The 20,078-nt window shown below is 50.2% G+C and overlaps 1 protein-coding gene across 4 annotated transcripts in view; it reads left to right on the forward strand.

Annotated features, from left to right (window-relative positions):
• RCSD1 (RCSD domain containing 1) overlaps positions 1-20,078 on the forward strand; it is a 69,991-nt gene that overhangs the window by 36,023 nt on the left and 13,890 nt on the right. For 3 of the 4 annotated variants that reach the window (XM_032607958.1, XM_032607976.1, XM_032607984.1), the window contains 3 exons: positions 12,010-12,108; positions 13,267-13,356; positions 17,307-17,378. In XM_032607958.1, coding sequence (XP_032463849.1) covers positions 12,010-12,108; positions 13,267-13,356; positions 17,307-17,378 — 261 coding nt within the window. The remainder of the gene's footprint in view (positions 1-12,009; positions 12,109-13,266; positions 13,357-17,306; positions 17,379-20,078) is intronic. The other variant, XM_032607966.1, reaches the window with a different exon arrangement.

Below are 20,078 nucleotides of genomic sequence, written 5' to 3' on the forward strand. Positions count from 1 at the left end.
TTTGAGCACTTAATATGGTAATGGTTAGGGGATGGTGCTTACAGAAAAGAAATAAGCTTGCAAAAACCCTGGGTATTTGATAAGCTTGCAAAACCCTGGGTATTTGATAAGCTCCCTGAGTTCCCGGCCACATTCATTGGCCTTCTTTTCTTTCCTCAAACCCCTCCTGCTCTTCTCACTTCCAGGCCTTTGTGTAACTCTACTTGGAAGGCCCTTGGCTACCCCTGCTCCCTTCCCTACCACGCACACTTTGCTTGGAACCCTTCTACTTGTCTTTCACATCTCAGTTTAAACGGCACATCTTTGGGTCGGGTCCCCCTGTCACTTGCTTTCCTAGTCCTTTCCCTCTGCAACATTTATCGCCCGAATAAACAGTAAACTGGGGTAAAAATAATGATGGTTGTTGAACAGTTACCCGCACTAGACTATAACTTACATTATGAAAAGAGTCTGTATCATCCTGTTCCTAGCTATATCCTCGTGCAGGGCCTGGAGTACAGGAAGAATGAATGAATGAATGAATCCAAGATATGGTAAAAGAAAAAGGAGCAGAGGACCCAGCACCACACCCTGACAGGGTGACCCAACCCACAGAGCATCCCAAGGGGCTTCCTGCTAAGAGTCCAGCTCCAGACTGCAAGGGAGGAGGGGAGGGAGTGAAGAGCAGCCGCTGTAACAGGAGAGGCTGCAGCTGACTGTGAGGCAGGCCCTGGTCCTTGGGTGACTTGTTCTAATCTTAGAAGGTATGCCTGGGCTTTCTGCTGTGGCATGAAGGGCAAATGTCCCAGACCTCAGGACACACTCATTATCACTCCTGCTTGGGAAGTAGAAATGGCCCCCAGGGAAGGATATTCTTGGGGGGGGACTCTGGCTGCAGCAAACCCCAGGAGTCAGAGGGGCTCGCGGTGAAATCAGGTTTATTACAGGACTAACCAGCACAAGAGAGCACGTGACAGGAGTCTCTGGACTCTCCCTGAAGAGCCAACAGATTGTAGATTCACTTGTTGGCCTACGTGAGTGAATCCTTCTGCATCACCTATGCTAACTATGCAGAAGCATTTCTTCCACACTCTTCCCCTTTCCCCTAAAAAGAACAAAAAGAAGAAAAAAAAAAAAACAACTAACTGCTCTGAGGCTGCCAGACTGAATTTGGGACTGAATCAGGGTTGAATTTGATCCTGCCCCCCTCCCTGCACGTCCACTGGTGGGAGGAGGGAGAAGAGGAAGATGGCTGTGTGTGCGCCGCCTGGACCGCGAGGTGGCTGCTTCTGCCTCCTCATCCCAGCACCGTCTCCATCTCCTTCCCAGCCTCCACTCACCCTGCCTGTCTTCAGACTCGGCCATCACCTTGTAACAGGAGCCAAGTTTCAAACCCAGCTTCATCTGACTCCAGAAATCCCAAGCAGGTCTTTCAAGGGTCTGTCCTGGACCCTCTGCTCTGTTCACTCACCCCTTCTGGGCATCTATCTTTCCCTTCTCTTGCCACCTCTTGGCTCTATCTTCCCAGCCATGCTCTCCCCGGGGCTTGCCATCTCTGTGGATGGCACACCCCTGTCCACCCAGCAGACAGAGCCAGAAACCTGGGCAGTATCTTGGCCCCTCCCTGCACCTACCTGGTCAGTCACCACTTCCAGTCAATCCTTCTCCTAAGTTTCTTTATTTATTTATGGCTGCGTTGGGTCTTCGTTGCCGCGCGGGCTTTCTCCATTTGCGGCGAGCAGGGGCTGCTCTTCGTCGCGGTGCTCGGGCTTCTCACTTGCGGTGGCTTCTCTTGTTGCAGACTCACACACTCCAGAGATCTACAGAGTGTTGGCTCCAACCCTATGTCTAAGCCATCCTTAAGATAGTTACTAATTCCCAGATGGACTTATCTGCTCATGGTCACCCTTGGTCCCAGTTTTCTGCCTCTACTGAATCCTTGTTCTCCATTCTCCTGTAAGCCTAGTAGACCTAAACACCCTGTGAATACCTGGCATGCGTAGGGCTCATTAATATCTACTGAATGGTTGAATCAAAAACCTCTTCTTGCTGAAGGCATTCCTTTACCAATGGTGGGCCATAGACACTTTTGATTCTCACAGTACCCCTTTCAAAAGCACCCACAAATAAAAAGCTGCTGCTTTCAGTAGAACTTCCACTGAAGGTTTGCAGGTTGCAGGAAGCGATCATAATGATACGACACAGCTAACAACTGTAAATCAGTGACCAGAGATTCCTGTTCATCAAAACCCTTTTGGTCACCCCATCATCAGGGGTTTCTTTCATAGTGGCCATTTCCCCCACAAGTGGCTGACCCTGTCCACTCCTCAGGGTCTCAGCTGCCCCATCCCCTCCTGTTGTCCTCTACAGTCTTCTTCCCAGCTCCCTTGGCAGATCCGGACCCAACAGGAGGCTCCGCTCAGTGAAAGGACTTTTGGGGGCCAGGATCCACCCTCCGTAGGAGGCAGTAGAAGGGACTGCCCTGGCAGTCCAGTGGTTAAGACTCCATAGGAGGCAGTCGGTTGTCAATTTGCTCATTTTTTTACCTTTCATGACAACAGCAGTGGCCTCTGAACTGGTCTCCCCACCCCCACTGCCGCCAAAGGGACCATCAAAATAAATCCAGTGGTTTTACTCTTTTGCTAAAATCCCTCCAATGACTTTGCATGGCCCTAAGAACAGGGTCCCAGCTTAGAGGGCCCTGCCTGCTCTGGCCTCTGTTTCCTCTGCAGCCTCATCTTGCCCCTCATACCGCACGCCCTGTACCAGACTTAGGGACTTCTAGTAGTTCCCTGGGATGCCCCTGGCCTTGCAACCTTCACATGCAGCTAGCTCCCTCAGCGGGAGAGTGACCAACTCTGCCCACCCTTCAAGCTTGGCCAGGTTGGTGGTTCCTCCTGGAAGCCCTCCTGGATGCCTCTGGCCAGGTTGGGTGCCCCTGCTGTGCTTTTCGCCCTGTCCTTCTCCAGTCACAGCATCCTGAACTCAATGTCACCTCCCTCTGCTTCTCCTCGGGGAGGCCTCCTTTGACACGGCACCTAGCAGTAATCACGTACTACAGGTGCACTTGCTTATTTGTTCACAGCCTGTCTGTCCTCTGAAACTTGAGCTCCAGTGAGAGTGGGGACTCTCTCTGCTTTAGCGCTACACCCCCAGAGCTCAGAGCCCTTAGTGGGTGCTCAGCAGTACTTGCTGACTGCTTTAGTTTCCTATGGCCAGTGCAACAAAGGACCACAAACTTTGCAGCTGAAATAACATAAATTTGTTATCTTACAGTTCCGGAGGTCAGAAGTTCAAAACAGATCTCACTGCGACTAAAATCAAGGTGTTAGCAGGGCTGCCTTTCTTCTAGAGGCTCAGGGGGAGAGACCGCTTCCTTGCCTTTTCCAGCTTCTAGAGGCTGCCTGCATTCTGCCTCTTGGCCTCTTTCTCCATCTTCAAAGCCAGCGATAGTGGGTCAAGTCTTTCTCACATCCCGTCACTCTGACGCTGACTCCTTTGCCATCCTCTCCCACTTTTAAGAAACTGTTGGATTGCATGGGGCCCACTTGGATAATCCAGCATAATCTCCCTATTTTAAGGTCAGCTGATTAGCAACCTTAATTCCACCTGTACCCTTGCTTCCCCTTTGCCATGTAACCTAACATATCTACAGGTTCCAGGATTTGGATGTGGACATCTTTGGGGGCTTTCATTCTGCCTTCCACACTGGCTGACCCATCATACTTTAAATACTTGCTTAATTGCCCCTGTTCCCCAGTAGGCCATAAACTCAGGGGTGCAGACAGTATCCATCCTACCCATCTCTGTGTACCTCTCCTCCAGTGTGCTGTCATTCACTGTGTCCTTAGAGCCTCACAGCTATCCCAGGAGGAAGGCGAGGCAGGTGCTGTTCCCATTGTACCGATGAGGAAGCTGAGGCTTCACTAGCTCATGTGACTTGACCAAGGTGGCACGAGAAAGGGCTCCAAGTCCACGCTCAGGACTTAGCCAGCGTCCTTACTGGCAAGCCTCCGAGAGTTCCCTGAATTAGGTGGCAGGAGAGCATATAAAATAATAGCAATAACCATAATCAGACGAAGAAGGAGGAAGAGAGATGGAAGGGTAGAGGAGAAGGAAGAAGGGTCATGACCCTAAAAGCCATAAAATTAAACTTAGCTTTATTATTATTATTATTATTAGTTTTTTGCAGTACGCGGGCCTCTCCCATTGCGGAGCACAGGCTCCGGACGCGCAGGCTCAGCGGCCATGGCTCACGGGCCCAGCAGCTCCGCGGCATGTGGGATCTTCCCGGACCGGGGCACGAACCCGTGTCCCCTGCATCGGCAGGTGGACTCTCAACCACTGCGCCACCAGGGAAGCCCTATTATTTTTTTGATTGCTAGTTAGTATGCACATCAGTTTCTCTGGGCTGGTTTGAGAGCTCAGGAATGGAATGTCTGTTAAGTGTAGCCCACCAATGGCTGACCCGTGACGGCCCACTCCTGGACTAAGCGTGGCAGGAAGCAGCAGGGAGCACAACCTAGCCAGCTGGGGCTGCCTCTGGGAGACCTGTGCCCCAGAGAGAATGGAAGGGCAAGGGTAGACTAGATGAGACGCTGGGCATCCCTTGGTGTATTCTCCCCATTTTACAAATAGAAACTGAGGCACAAACAAGTTAGGCAACTTGTCCAAGGCCACAGAACAAGTATATGCAGAGCCTGGCTTTGAACCCAGGCAGTCTGGCTCGAAGCCTGAGCTCTGTGCTCTCCTGCCCCAAATACAGCACCATAACCCCATCATCTGTGCACTATGCCCGGCACAGACAGGCCTGATTCTGAATCTTGTGGGGACTCTGGGGATATTGGCTACCTCCTGCTGTCCATGGGAGAAGGGTGGTGCAGCCTCCAGACTACAGGGGACATGTTGCGATTTGGGTTGGGGCAAAGGCTGATGGATGTTAATAATCTCATTTACCAACGAGAATGCTGAGTCTCAGAAAGGTCCACCCCGATCATATGTCAGAGCCGAGACTGAAACCCAGGTCTGATTCTGAATTAGCTGTTCTTTCCACTCCTGTCACATGGCCCCTGTGCATCCACAACCCCATCAGACTCAGAGTTTTATCCTTACGCTTATACAACAGTTAACAGGTTTCACAGAGAAATTTCACATACGTTATTGCTGAGATTTCATTGATAAGGTCCTACACTGTCATGCCATTCAGAATGAACATCTCCCTCCCACTTCTCTGTTGTCCCTGCTGTTACCTGGGAATGTACCTGGACACTAACCCCGCTGACCCCACCTGGCTGGCCAGCCAAGCATCTGAGGCTGTGGGCTACCCTGCTTCTACTGAAGCGGTCAGGCCGGTGTCCAGTGACTGAGGGCTGCTGGACCCTGTCCAGGCCACTGGGCTGCAGCACCACGTCCTGGGAGGAAGTGGGAAGCATTGGAGGTCCCACGGAGGGACACTCTACCCGGGGCATGGCCCGTGGATCCTTTGTGTTAGCAGAGCATCCTACCTGGGTTTTTCCCTGGGAGAGAATCGCAGAGGCCAAGGACCTGCCATTTTCAGATTCTTAAAGCCGACAAGTGGGTAGGTAGGGGATATTTGGGACTCTTTTGGTCTTATGTGAAAGAGTCGATCAGCGCTCACGTGTACCTGTTTCTCTTCTGCCTTGTCTAGTTGTCGTTCTTCTTTTTCACCTCCTCTCCATGCCGCCACCACCACTCCCCCAATCACTGTTATCCCAGTGCATCCTGCAGTGTCTACAGATGTTCAAGAAGCGATGACTACATGACCCAACAGCATAGATGGAGGACACGAGGTTTCTTCCTTCCCGTGACATTCCAGGGTTTTATCCTCTATCATCTAAGCCGAAGAACTCTTCTGGCCTTGACCCATCCTGTTGGCAATCTGCACCAAAATGTCTGTAAGGCTCCCACTGGGATAACAGGAAAGGTCCCCTCCTTTGTGAGTGAAAGGCAGCTCAGTGCTAATAAGGAGACACAGCTAATATAAGGAGTTCAGTCTTTGGACCTCTCCCCTTCCCTGTTCTATATTTCCTGGTTTTATACTGTCCTGTGACTTCAAATACTATCTCTATCTAGTGACTCTCAAAGTTTTGTTTCCAGCCTGGACACCTCCCCTGAACTCAAGACTTGGGTATATATTCAACTCCCTCCACTGCGTCTCAACTTGGATGTCTAATAGACATTTTAAGCTTTCATGACCGAGAAAGAAAGAGCTGTTCACTCCCCATATACCCTCACCCACATCTCTGTCTCCAACAAGCCTTCCCTGACCCAGGAAAAAATACCCCCACGCATCCTGTTGTCCACGTCAAACATCTGGGAGTCATCCTTGATTGCCCGATTTCCCTTACTTCCCACAGTAAGGGAAGTAATTACTTCAGTGCATCAGTAATTCCTACGTCCTACGTCCTAATTCCTAAACTGTCCTACGTCCAGATCCACCCCCTCTCACCATCTGCTGCTACAAGCCTGGTCCGCTCCACCATCGCTGCTCAGCTGGAGCACTGCCAGAACCTTCCTCCTGGTCCCCTCTGCTTCCACTCTCATCCATCCTCCACAGACAGCCTTTTGATGTGTAACTCAGGTCACGTCCCTCCTCGAAACCCTCCAAATGAATAAAATACAAACTGCTGATTTTCCCCTTCCAGAACGAGTGTTGTTCATTTCACTTTCTGAAATAAAATAAAAAACCTAAAGAGAAAGGTCCCCATGGTCCTCGGGGCCTCATGCAGTGGGCCCCAGACTGCCTCTTATCCTTTGTCTCTCCTCCTGTCTCCTGGTTGCAACAGGTCCCTGCCACACCTCTCTTTTTCTCTGTCCCTCAGCCTTTGTTCCTCTCTGTGCTTTCTGATCAGAACAGTTTTCTTCCCATCTTTTCCCCAGCTGGAATTCAACTCACATGACTCAGAGATGTCTGCCCATACCCCCATAGATAAAGTGCCCTATTTCCTCTTTTTCATGGCATTTAACATGTTATCTTACTTTTCTGCCTCTCTGTTTACTCTTTGCTACCCTTGCTGGAGTAGCAACTCCTTAAGGGCAAGAACTCTGTCTTGTTCACTGCTTTACCGCAGGGCCTAGGACAATAATGTTTACTGATGAGAGACTGACTAAGATGACTCTTGCAGTGAAAGTCTAGAGTTAATATAGCATGTCCCTGTGGAAAGAGATCTTCAGATAACGCTGGTGCTGTACTTACTAACTTGAAGAGTGAGTTAGCAACTCTGGGCCATTTTCTGTTCTAGAAGAGGTATTGTGAGAGTGGTAGAAAATGTATCAAGTGCTGTAAGGACAGTGCCTCCCTGATAGCAGCTGCTCTAAGTAGGTAGGTAAGTCAAACGGGCCAACCTGGTTCCCAGTCCATTGTCCTTTCCATCGTCCCCGGGTGGTAATGGTTAAACATTGGGGTGAATTGAAGAGTTAAGGGTAAGGTAAGTGTAAAGGAAGACCCTGGAATCATTGTGGCATCCCAAAGAGGCTGTCTGTTGTTCCTTTTCAAATGATGGTTTAAGTATGGTTATATTGGAAGGGGGTAAGTGGTCTTAAAATCCACTACAGTTCTAGGGGCTTCCCTGGTGGTGCAGTGGTTGAGAGTCCGCCTGCCGATGCAGGGGACGTGGGTTCGTGCCCCGGTCCGGGAGGATCCCACATGCCGCAGAGCGGCTGGGCCGGTGAGCCATGGCCGCTGAGCCTGCGCGTCCGGAGCCTGTGTGCCGCAGCGGGAGAGGCCACAACAGTGAGAGGCACGCGTACCGCAAAAAAAAAAAAAAAAAAAATCCACTACAGTTCTAGAAGAGCAAAGAAGCAAGCGTACCTTATACTTTGAGGCTCTGGCTTGTCTGGCCTGTTTCTGGTGAGCGAGATAATCTTCCTTTTAGCTAAGAGCAGGGGTTCCTCAGCCCCCAGGCAGAGCCCTCTCACTGCTTCTCCCCCAAGCTATAGATGAGGAAGCCTCCCCTGGTACCTTGTTTCCCTAACCCGTGGCCCTGAGACTGGTAGATACTTAGACCTTGGACCAAGGAGGAGGATGGAGAAACAGGGGCCGAGCCAGGGAGATACGTAGAGCCCGATTTAGGCCTGTACACAAAGGTGCCACTATGTGGATGGTCAGCGGTACCCAAATTGTATTTACTTAGCATGGCAACAGTGAGGGGGAAGTTCCATGCTGTCCAGACACAGGGGTTCCTCAGTTCTCAGAAGAAAGTCCCATAGAAACAGAAAATAAACACCAGAGGTGATTTTCTTCTGGCCTCGGCACTCACAGGAACCACAGGAGTGGTTTCCAAGCTTGCTGGCAGAGCCAGGCTGGAACGGTGGCAGTGAGGGCTTGGTAAGCAAGATCTGGGCCCAGGAAGATGCAATGGGGTCAGGGGGACTGCAATCTGTAAAGACGAGGGTCAACTAAAGCAGGACGCAAAGGGAGATGAGTTCAGAAAACAGATTTAAGATGTGGAAACTGGCCCCAAGAAGAAAGGACCAGCTGAGGTCAAAACTGACCAAGACCCGGAATGTGGATGCAGGCGAGAGAGGGGTGAGCTTAGGGTATCAGTGACTCTGGGAACAGGTGCCCAGGCCCTGACATCACAACTGGGTTGGATGGGGGGAAGGGAAAGAAAGCACCCTTCGAGGAGGACTTTCTGTGTTCAACACTTAATGGACATCTTTGGAACAGAGAAAGAACTCTAAGTCCCAGAGAGGCTGGGGTGGGGGGTGAGTTCCCAGGAAATCTGGGGACTAGGCAGGGACATTGAAGTCATTCTCAGATCTAAGAACAATCAAGGTGGGAGCAAGACCTTCCCAAACCAGCCTCAGGGCTGAGACAGAGAGAGAGAGAAAGAGAGAGAACACCTGCAGGTGAGCTGGAAGGAGACTCTCACCTGCCTGGGGCCAAGGTGGTGTGATGTTGAACCACTGGAGGAGGTCACTAGTGGTACCTGCTAGACTTGCAAGGCAGAAATCCAGGCAAAGCCTCAAACAGGCTGAGCCACGGTGCCTGTCCACGCCCAAAGCCATGCTTCTTCTGCTGTACCTGCGTAACCCAGCAGCTTATAATAGTTTCACTATTTATATATCGCGTTACAGTTTTCAAAGCACTTTCACAAATTAGGCTACTTAACTGATGTCCACTGCTGGATTATCAGGCGGTGGGAGTCAAGTGTTTCACAGATTATTCTGTCTGGCTTCTCCTGTGTGACTCTGGCTAAGCTACTTGCCCTCTCTGGGCTTCGATGTGCCCAACTGAGAGGAGGCAACAATCAGTCATTCTTCTACAACATAGGATGAGAAGCATCTGGAGAGGTGCTGGTAGTGAGTGGATTTGCCAGGCTTCAGCAAGCTCTGGAGTCCATAGACATTCTAAAGAAAACCCATTCACTGGGCTCCAGGAAAACAAATTCAGAAGTATAATAATCTTTCCTTCAACCCAGCTTTTAAGCCCTAAATGCTTCCAGAAGCCTTATCGTTCTCTTGCCCCTCGCCAAGCCTGGTTTTGAGACAGGGAAGTTAGGGAGGAGTTTCTGATTCCTGTACGGCTCTATTTTTATCTGGAATGTATCTTCCTGCACCGCTAGTGATTGGCGCCTTCGGGGCTGAGGGTAAAGTGCACTGTCAGCAGGACACGAGCAGTATATAGCAAAGGACAGAGAGACTGAGCTGTTATGGGGGCGGGAAGTTAGACAGATGGACAGACTGATGGGCCCAGCATGTTTGCCAAGAGCAGCTCAATTAATTAATCACAAGGACAAGATGTTTGCCTCTGACCACGCCTTGCGTGACACATGTAGGGCACTAATCAGAGCGGGCATTGGGTTCCCCACTCGCGCCAGCGCTGTCGGGGACTCTGGCTTCTTGAAGAGAGGTGCATCCTTTTACATCTTTATGTGAAATCAGCATCTGACGTTTAGGCTGGAATGAGAATAAACTTGACTTACAGCAGGAAACAGTAAAGAGGGACCTGTCTTTTCCTCCAGAGCAGCCTGTTCGCAGATCTGAAGATCCGTGGCCACTGCAGTTCTTTCCTATCTCTAAGCAAAGCCCCCTTCACAAAGCTTGGCCCCCATGTAACTTCACCCGAGGCGGTGGGGGGCGGCCGTGTGTGCCTCCCCTGCTCCAGGGGCAGCATCACGGTGTGACCAGCGACGTTTCCTTTGGAGGGAGCACCCAAGTAAGAAAGCTTGGAGACACTTCTAGCGCAAAAAGGAGGGCCTAGGAAGTGTATGTGAGTGTGTGTGTGTGAGAGAGAAAGAGAGAGTGTGTGTGTGTGAGAGAGAGAGAGTCGGGGTGGGGGTGTACAGGGATGCAAGCTTGCAGCTGGAGCGGAGCATGCTTGGTCTTTGTAGGCCATGAGCCCCGTGGAAAGACAGAAATGGACTTTCTCGAGCAAACTGCTACCCAGATCCTCCCAGTTTCAGGCTAGACGTGGGCAGAGGGAGTTTGCAGTCTGTGTACGAAATGCCATCGTCATGGTCACCAAAAACCAAAGCTGAATGTCTCTGAGACTGGACATTTAAAAAACATTATTAAAACTGTGTGGTTCCCTAGGCCGCATGTAACAAGGCAGAAGTGAGGGAGCCGTTTCCAGTGCTTAATGACTCACCGTATGAGTCTTGGTGACAAATGGCACATGGGAGTGAACAGTGGCCAGGGTGCATCTTGGCCTCTTCAGGGGGCCTAGAGGCACCTTGGGGGAGGGAAGGCCACAGGAAACCAATGTTTGCATTGGGGGTAGAGCAGGGGCATGGTAACCAGCTGGTCACCAGTTTGCAGAAAGCTCACAGCAAAAACGAACAGAACAGTAAAAGGGGTGAGTCTCTCTCAATGAGGACACTGTAGAGAACAGTAATGCAATATGCAAATCCCTAGAACTGAAGTCCTTGCAGTGTTCTTGGAAGGAAGGACCCCGTTGCCCGTAGTAATAATAACCCTTCTATAGCTCTTCTTATGTCCTAGGCCTTGTCCTCACACTTAAGATATATAGTCAGTCATTTAATCCACAGAACAACCTTGTGAGTGATGTGCTACTGTTATCCCTGTCAAGGTACAGAAAGGTAAAATCATTTGCCTAAGGTCACTGAGCTAGGGAGATGGAGCGACTCAGCTGTCGAATCCAGATAGTCCGGTTCTCATCGCCGTGCTACTTGACTCTCATGTTATCTGAATATTTTCTGAACATTTCTATGCCCAAGGCACTCAATTAAGTAGGGGAAACAAGACACAAAAATACTTGTCAAAAGTTCAGTCAAGGTGCTTCCCTGGTGGCACAGTGGTTAAGAATCCACCTGCCAATGCAGGGGACACGGGTTCGAGCCCTGGTCTGGGAAGGTCCCACGTGCCCTGGAGCAACTAAGCCCGTGCGCCACAACTACTTAGCCTGCGCTCTAGAGCGACAACTACGGAGCCCGCGTGCCCTAGAGCCTGTGCTCTGCAACAAGAGAAGCCCGCACACCGCAACGAAGAGTAGCCCCCACTCGCCGCAACTAGAGAAAGCCCGTGTGCAGCAACGAAGACCCAATGCAGCCAAAATAAATAAAAGTTCAATCAAAGACGTTTTCTCGTCCCATTAGATACACTTACAGGCCTCTCTCTCCAGTGCATTTTGCCAGCCTACAGTTTTCGAAGCCTCATGTGACAACGGGAAGATGCTGTCCCTGATAGAGCCCTCTCTGGGCTGGGTCTCCGTGGGACGAGGAACCGGGCCTTGTCCTGCCTCCCAGATCCCTGGGTACCCTAACCTCCACCCCCAGGGCAACACCAAGTTTTATTCCTTCCCAGATCCCCAGAGCCACACCCAGGGCCAAGGACACTATAAACATTCACTAAATGCAGTTGACTGAACGGGTTTTTTACATCTTTGAATGCAGGAGCCAATTGCAAAACGCTGTGCAAAGACCTCACTGTGGCAGCATCCCTGCTTGCGGCCACATAGCAAGCACCTTGTGTGGCCCCCGGTGCTGATGCTCAGCAGTGCCAAGTGCATATTTGCTGGTTCACTTTGGCTTCCCTTTGGTTTGCCAGGAAAGGCCAGCAGAGACCAACGCCAGTGTGGACGACTCAGCGCCCCCCTCGGTGGCCCAGCTGGCCGGGCGATTCAGGGAGCAGGCGGCCGCTGCAAAGGTGAGTCAGGAGGCTTCAGAGGCCCTCTCCTGGGATGGGGCTGGAGGAAGGGGAAGTCTGGGTCAGGCCCAGAGGAGAGGGAGGGAGGAGGCTTGGTAGTTACCAAATTAGGAAGAGAAGCCGGAGAGGGGTCTCTCTGAATGTGAGGAATGTCGCCATGCTGCTGGGCCTGGGCAGGACCGTTCCCCACCAGAGTGAGGCTTACCCTGTGGCCAGGAGGGCTGAGAGCTGAAAGCCCTGCTGTTAGAGACGGGGGGTCTGAACCCGGGGCTTGTCCACCCCAGTCGTCCACTGATAGAGACGTAGATCTTGCGCAGCTGTGCCAGGCCTGGACTGCTTCAGAATAAAGAAGTCCCCACGCCAGGCTCCTCCCCGGAGCTTAGGAAGCTTAGGAATCCGGAACAAGGGTGGATTCCAGAAGGAGAACTGGGAAGAAAGAGAGGACGGAAACGGAAGCACCTTCAGATAGGAAGCCAGGGATCAGGAAGGAAAGGGATCCGGGGACCAGTGGATTCTAGAATCCTGCTGGAGAGGTCAGTGTCAAATGGGGTATTGCAGCATTGGAGAGATTTGGGCTAGATTTTCTTGAGTCCTACAGTGTGAGGAGCTCCTTAGAAGTGAAATGAGGGAAGGGAACCCCAGTGTGTGGGGAGGTTTATCATGGCCCCTTGGGACAAACGAGAGTGTAATTGTCATGCTTTTTTAGGTGCGTTGTTTTGCGTTTTTATTCTCCCATCTGAAAAATCGGTCCATAATTTCAGACACGATAAGAATGTCATAAAGGGTGAAGGAGATAGTATCGATCAAAGGTGCTGACAGTGCTTAGAAGCTGGGTGTGGGTGTCATTGTGAGATGTTGCTTCAGGCAGGCCAGTGAATCACAAGTAAAAGAGGATGTTCCAGCAGGAAAGGACTGGGAGAGTCTGAAAAGGACTAGAGAGCCTGAAAGTCAAAATGGGTAGACAGTTCACTAGAATGAATTTATGGGCAGTTAATGGGCAGTTGCAAAGACATGCAATCCCTCCCTTCATTCTTTTCTCCACCAGACATCCCTAAACATTCCTAAAACCAGTTTCTACTTCCTTCCTCTTCCTCCCTGTTGCCTGATTAGCTCTCTCTCTTTTTCTCTCTGTGTGTCTGTCTGTCGCCCTCCCTCTAGACACCAGCCAGTAAGCCAACAAGAAGGAAACCGCCCTGCTCCCTCTCTCTGTTCCCCCCCAGGGTAGAGCTGGGCCAGAATGGTGAAGAGGTAAGTGCTTCTGCTGCTGGGGGCTCAGAGGATGCTGGTTATGGACTTTCTTTCTCCTTTTTATAGGAGGAGGCACGCAATTCACACTTTTAGACTTGAAACCTGTGCAGGGAACTTCTCCATTTCAGATTCAGGGGTGAATGTCCTTAACACTTCCTGAATCCTTTACTTTGAAAACGAGGTCCCTTCCTACCCCCTGTTACTGAGCCTCCCTTATGGTTTTCAAGGACAGGACCACTATTTTTCAAGCCTGAGCATTTCCGCCAAGAGAATGGGTCCGTGGAGTATTTTACCACACCAGATTCAGGAGTCATGAAAGTCATGTTTGACTCCCAGGTCTGACTGATACGATCTTCCAAGTGTGCAGAGCATCTGGAAAGAGGGCTGCACTCACGTAAAGCAGAACTGCAGTGTGAGAGAGGCGTGGGTTTCTGTGGTATCTTGAAAAGGCTGGCTATTGTTCTGGATCACTGAAAGAGAACCAGAGCACACAGGAGGCCTCATTGCCCTCAGATATAAATAACCAATGTTACCAACATAATAAAGGCTCTGGTATCATAGATCATAGATCATAGCCACCAATGGATTCCCGGCCTGCATGTTCACCTACCCTTATTTATCTAATTGTAGCTGTAAGAGCAACCTGTCCACACCCTCCCAGGAACCCAGGAAGCTTCACTGTGGTCGTGGTCCCCGCCAGAAATGGATTAGCATGTTCTCTTGTCCAGCCTGGGAGGCCAACCCCAAAATAGAGCAAGCAAGCCAAAGACAGTCCAATTCCCACATGCCAACTGTGATACCTCTTTCCCCCGCTTCCTTTTTGGGGGCCAGCATCCTGACGACAGACACTGGATAGCCATGTGGGCTTGGGCAAGGCCCTTGGTGTCTACATTTTCTCATTTATAAAGTGAAACATTTGGAGTCGGTCAACGGTTTTCAAACCTTTTTGTCAACCCAAGGCATATGAGCAGAAGCCCATCAGATAAAGCAGAAACTCAGAGCTGCTCTCAACCAAGTGGGAAGGGGGTGGGGCCCCCCATATGCTCTGAGAATACTCCCCCCCACCCCAAAACCGGACAGGGGTCTTCTGGGATGAGAGCGCCCCAAGAAGCCCAGTTTAAAAAACACTACGTTTTTCTTGGGGTCTCCTCAGGTGCTGATATCATGATTCTGACCCCATCTTCGTGGGGTCATCAGCCAGCATTCCGATCAAAGCCATACCAACAACTTCTCTTTACTGAGGGTGAACTTCTCCCGTGACCTTCACCCTGAGGGCTTGGAGTCTGTGTTAGGCAATAGGCTGAGGCCGTGGCCACTAGGTGCCTACCGTGAGGCTGCCCCCTGATGACCTGGACTCAGCCCCAGAGAAGTCACTGCACTGCACCTGCTTCCTTTTTTGTAAAATGGGACAAGAACACTGACCAGACATGATGGGGGCCAGATGGGGACTTTTATCCCCTGGATAAAAGTGGAGGGAGTTTAGTGGCTCTGGGAGAAATACGTTTACATGTTCCATCCCATGGGGCACCACCAGCAGCTAAATGGCATGTAATAGCCAAGGGCTGGATGAATGGGAGGGTGGATTTAAGAGGGAAGGTCCCGCGTGGAGTGACAGGCTGCTTGCACGTGGGAAGGACGTTGCTTCCAGAGATCAGTGACTTTTTGTCACGAGCTTGAAATTCACATAAAAATAAAACGAGCAGCCAGCTCTGTCTGGCTGGGTTAGAAAACTGTGGAGGCTGCTGCCACAGTTCTCCTTCCGGACTCCCACGACACAGCCTGCAGGAGCCCTAGTGCCGGGAGCCTTGGGGGCCTGGGAAGGCCTCAGTCAAGCTACCCCTCGGTTCCCAATGCACAGTGCCGGAGAGGGTCTTCCCATCCCTTCTTCATCCCTGCCCCCTCCCTATGCCTGCACAGGCCTGAGACGGTGGAGCCAGCCCCTGCCGACAGGGTATCCTGGAGTTGCCCCTCTCTGGAGGACCCACCCAAAAGAGTGTTTAATATGGCCACTGAGCCTGCCTTGCCTGCCCACAGAAGGGCTGGAAAACAGTTCCATCTGAAAAATCTGGTCATTATTCTAGATATTATAGGAATGTCATATATGGACATATATACATACATAAAGAGAGATGTCAGGCTGACTTTTCTCCACCAACTGTATGAGCGGAGGCCACTTGTTAAACAGTAGAGCTGCTTGTTAAACAGTAAAGGAAATACTGCCACCTTCAGCCGTTCCCAGGAATGGCATTGGCGGCTCTTCTGGATTCTTCCCGCTTTGCAGTTCAATTCGAATCAATGAGGATTTTGTAGGGCATGAGCTGGGTTCCCAGCACTGTCCTACGATGAAGGGGCTGTGTTTTTTGAATTTTCACTCTTCAGAAGATACTAGTCAGTTGCAGAAGAGAATAAAGTATTACATAAAGTGAGTTTTGTCAGCACAATTGTTGCTGCAGTTCCTAAACAGTATCTTCAGAAACGCGGCCTCATATGAACTTTCACTGTAAAGCCCAGAAATTAAGGACAACTGAGTTTGGGCTGGAAGCTCTTTGTTCTCACGGTGGACACAAGGCTCCTTGAAAGACTGACTGCCCTGGAAATATGTCTGATGGTGTAAACTCATGGAGCCAGAGGCACCTGAGAGCTGGAGGAGGCCTTACAATCGTTTATTCCAACCCGCCCACCTGCCTGGGTCTTGGCCGGGGAGGCTGAGGCCGGGGCAGCCATCTGGCTCCTGTCAAAGCCGGATTTAGCAGGGGCTGGGGAAGGGAGCTCCTGAGTCCCAGCCAGTGGCTGCCCCACGCTCCAGCACCTCCCCCGCCCTGCAATGCTGGGCCTTAAAAAGGTCACAGGGAGTTCAGTTGAGTGAGTCTGTCTCCTTCCATCACTAAAATACAATCATCTCACTCAGTGACTATCTCAGAATATTTATAAGAAATTGTGTTATTCTTCTTATGATTCAAGTAAATTAGCACATGGGTGCGAGGAGCAGGGTCCCCAAGCTATAGGTCTCTGTCTGACAGCGTGGAAGTCATCTTTTTCTTCATCACCATCACCATCATCATCACTGTCATCGTTCCTGCCTGTTGAGGATCAACATAGCTGTGGAACTAGAATCAAGTTGTAGGGATTTTACACAAAACAGGAAGGAGTCAATCTTTTTAGATAATATAAAATCCAAAGACAGGCAAGATTCCTGACAATACACTCATCGCAAAAATATCCCAACTAACAGAACATATATATGGGGGTGTGTGTGTGTGTATATATACACAAGATATCTCAGACACTGACCACTTTCAGAGGGTAGGCACTCAATCATATTCATTTTTGTGTAACCAACACAATGCCTGGAATGTAGGAGATACTCAATAAATGTCTGTTTCATCAAAATGAATAGTCAGTGTTTTAGAATATGATAATTTATAAACAACACTATTGGTGGGGTTTTCCAAAATATTATTAGTTTAAGGGAAGAACTTCAAGTATACCTCTGTCAGGTTTCACTCCGGCTCTGTGGTTTCTTATGTTTATGACAAACAGAATGGATGGTCTCTGTGCCCTTTCTCGTTGAAATCCCCTCCAATTGTTGGCTCGTGTTGTTGAAGGTCATGAGGTGAAGATCTTGTCCCCCTCAGACACAGTCTGTTCTCTCATAATGACCATGAAGGCATTCTTCCTGGAACAGGAGGCCTGCTGTGTTTCAGACGTCCTGCCTGCTCTGATCCATAGATTCAAGTGGTCTTGTTAGTGGTAGGGTGAGGGAGAGGGGAAGGGGATTCTGCCACACCCAGGACCTCAGGAGGTAAGTGAGCTCCCGAAGCTAAGTGATGAGGTGGTAAAACCAACTTTTTCTTCTCCTCTTATTCCAACTGTGGCTTCTGGGCTCCAGCCAGAACCCCACCTCCCTTCACCTCACTCATTTGCTTGTTTTGGTCCATTTGCTTTTATAGAAGTCACCGCCCAATGCAAGCCACCCTCCTAAAGTCAAGGTGAAGAGCTCGCCTCTGATCGAGAAGCTCCAGGTAAGTTCAGAATCGATGTTACCTCCTATCCAACCCCCTCTCTTATCCAACATTTGCATGTCTTTGGGGCTCCTAGGGTAGTCCCAGATGTCACCTGGACAGTTGACCTCTGATAACCAGCTAGTGATCAAATTGCCCTGAAGGATGAGGGGCTCTACCTGGGGGCAAAATGCTAAAATAAGGACCCTATCAAACATGAGCTCATGTCATTAGTACCTAATGGAGATTGAAGATAATCAGATGCCTCAAGAGTCTTATGGGAAAGGATGTTATACACGGGAAACACTCCAGGAATAGCCAAGTCCTCTCCATGGCCTGAATGCAGCCACAAACCGTTTCAGCTTTACACAGGGCTGAAATTCAGGTGCTAGTCATTATACCACTACGGCCAAGTTCATTGTTTGGAAAGCATTCCATCCTGCCTCGCCACCTTATACATCCAGAGCCCTCACCACTGTGCCCACAGTGGGGCTGGCTTTCCTGGGAGTGGAAACGAAGTATATGACACTGCACTTGATCTCACAATCTTGTTGGGGAGACAAGGTTTTCACACATGATACAATAAAAGACATATAGGAGAGTAGATACTGGAGATCTAAATTGTGGGTAACTATCCGACTCCTACTGCTCTAGACCAGGACTTTTTTTTTTTTTTTTGCGGTACGCGGGCCTCTCACTGTTGCGGCCTCTCCCGTTGCGGAGCACAGGCTCCGGACGCGCAGGCTCAGTGGCCATGGCTTACGGGCCCAGCCGCTCCGCGGCATGTGGGATCCTCCCGGACCGGGGTACGAACCCGCGTCCCCTGCATCGGCAGGCGGACTCTCAACCACTGTGCCACCAGGGAAGCCCTAGACCGGGACTTTTTACCTCGGCATTATTTGAGCTGGTAAATTTTGTTGCAGGGGCTGCCTTGTACACTGCAAGATGCTTTAGCAGCATCCTTGGTCCCTATCCACTAGATGCCAGCAGCACTCTTCAGTAAACTGTGACAAGGAAAAATGTCCCTAGACATTGCCAAATGTCTCCTGGAGACAAGATCATCCCCCTGCCCCCTACCCCCGCTGAGAACCACTGCGGTAAAATTTTAGAGCGAGAAGACAGTCAACTGGGCAGGAGTAATTAACAAATGCTTTAGGAAATACCTATTTCCTGAGTCAGTCCTTAGGAATAGTGGCTGGAAAGGAGGGAGGAAGGTACTCCTGGTGTGAGAACAGCATGAGCTAAAGCACAGAGGAGGGACAGGCATGATATATCTGGGTGGGACCTGTAGAAGATGCTCCAGCTTTCACCGCAGTCTCTGTGCAGGAGAACAACAAGGCTCTCCTGCACTGGATCCTCCCCTCTGGGTCCAACTAATAAAATTGGCTCGTCTACCTTGTTCTGAAGCCATTATTAGGGGTGTGTCAAGACAAGTAGCCACAGCCTCTGCAGTTCCCAGCTATGTGAGAGACCAGGGATTTGGCCCCCAGCCTGATTTGGGGTTAAGGGAAGCATCTCTGGTTTGGGTTATGAGCCTACCTCATCGCGGGGGGGGGGGTCTCCCCTGAAGTTTAATTCATACTGAGAAGCCCTGATCCCACCCCAGCTGCAGGGAGGGAGTGGGCTGCCCATCGCTGTAGGAGGCTGCAGGGCTCCCATATACATACCAGGGATCTCTCAGAAGGGACCCCAGAACTCAGACATTCCCTCCTAGCAGCCATCCAAAGGGTGTAGCCGAGAACCCCTACCTCTGTCTCCCGGCAGCCTACCACAGACCTCATCTAAGTGCCAGAAGTTAGTTTGCAAATGCTGTGTACCCTGCAGTCTTGGTGTTATTCCCCTTTCTAGTCATTAATAAGCCTCTTTGGGAAACATCACAACCTGAGAATGAGGGTTTAATCTCTAATGGTTTAATCTCATGAAGAATGTCAGCGACAGTATATAATTTGGCCAAATCCCATAGGAACCTTACTTTGTTGGAAATACGTGGGGAAAGAACTAAGAAGTGCATCACCAGCTTCATTTTTCTTCTAAGTATTCTATTGGATGAGTTAGGAACTATGATTTTTCTTCACTAGAATAGTCCATAGTTCAAAGTTCAAGTTTTCCGCTGGCTAGCAAGACCCATTTTATTTGCAAGGAGTCTTACAGAGGGAATGTCCCAGCTTGACCCTGAGAGGGCAGGAAGAGCTCCTTTAATGCCCAGTTAATATCCCCTCTGCCATGAAGTCCTCTGAGCCATCCTAGCACACCATCTCCCACAGTCTCTGTGGTCCAAACCTGTCCCTTTGTACCTGCAACATGCTGCTTTTAGACATGGCGTGGGCTCACACTGTTGCTGTTTAACTTTTATATTTTTAATTGGACAATGACACAATCTTGTCTATATTATAAATTCTTTCTTAAGATCACAATTGAAATACGAACATCGTCCTAAACATGTGTAATGTTCTATACTGTGCAAGTCCTAAAGTACATGTTGGAGTTCTCCAAGGTGACAGAGCCTCGGCTGGCAGGAGGGTGGCACCGAGGGGAGTCTGGAGGGAAAGGGTGTGAGTCGGGTAGTGGCAGGAGAGAGTAAGGGGACCAGATCATAAAAGACTCTAAAGGTCAGGCTCAAATAAAGACTCTGAGACACAGAAAGGCTACTGGACTCGCTGTAGGTCACACAGCTATTAAGTGAAAGAGGCAACATCTGGAGTTGGGTGTGTCTGCGTGGAG

The sequence above is a fragment of the Phocoena sinus genome, chromosome 1 (genome assembly GCF_008692025.1).
Source record: "Phocoena sinus isolate mPhoSin1 chromosome 1, mPhoSin1.pri, whole genome shotgun sequence".
Taxonomy (NCBI): Eukaryota; Metazoa; Chordata; class Mammalia; order Artiodactyla; family Phocoenidae; genus Phocoena; species Phocoena sinus.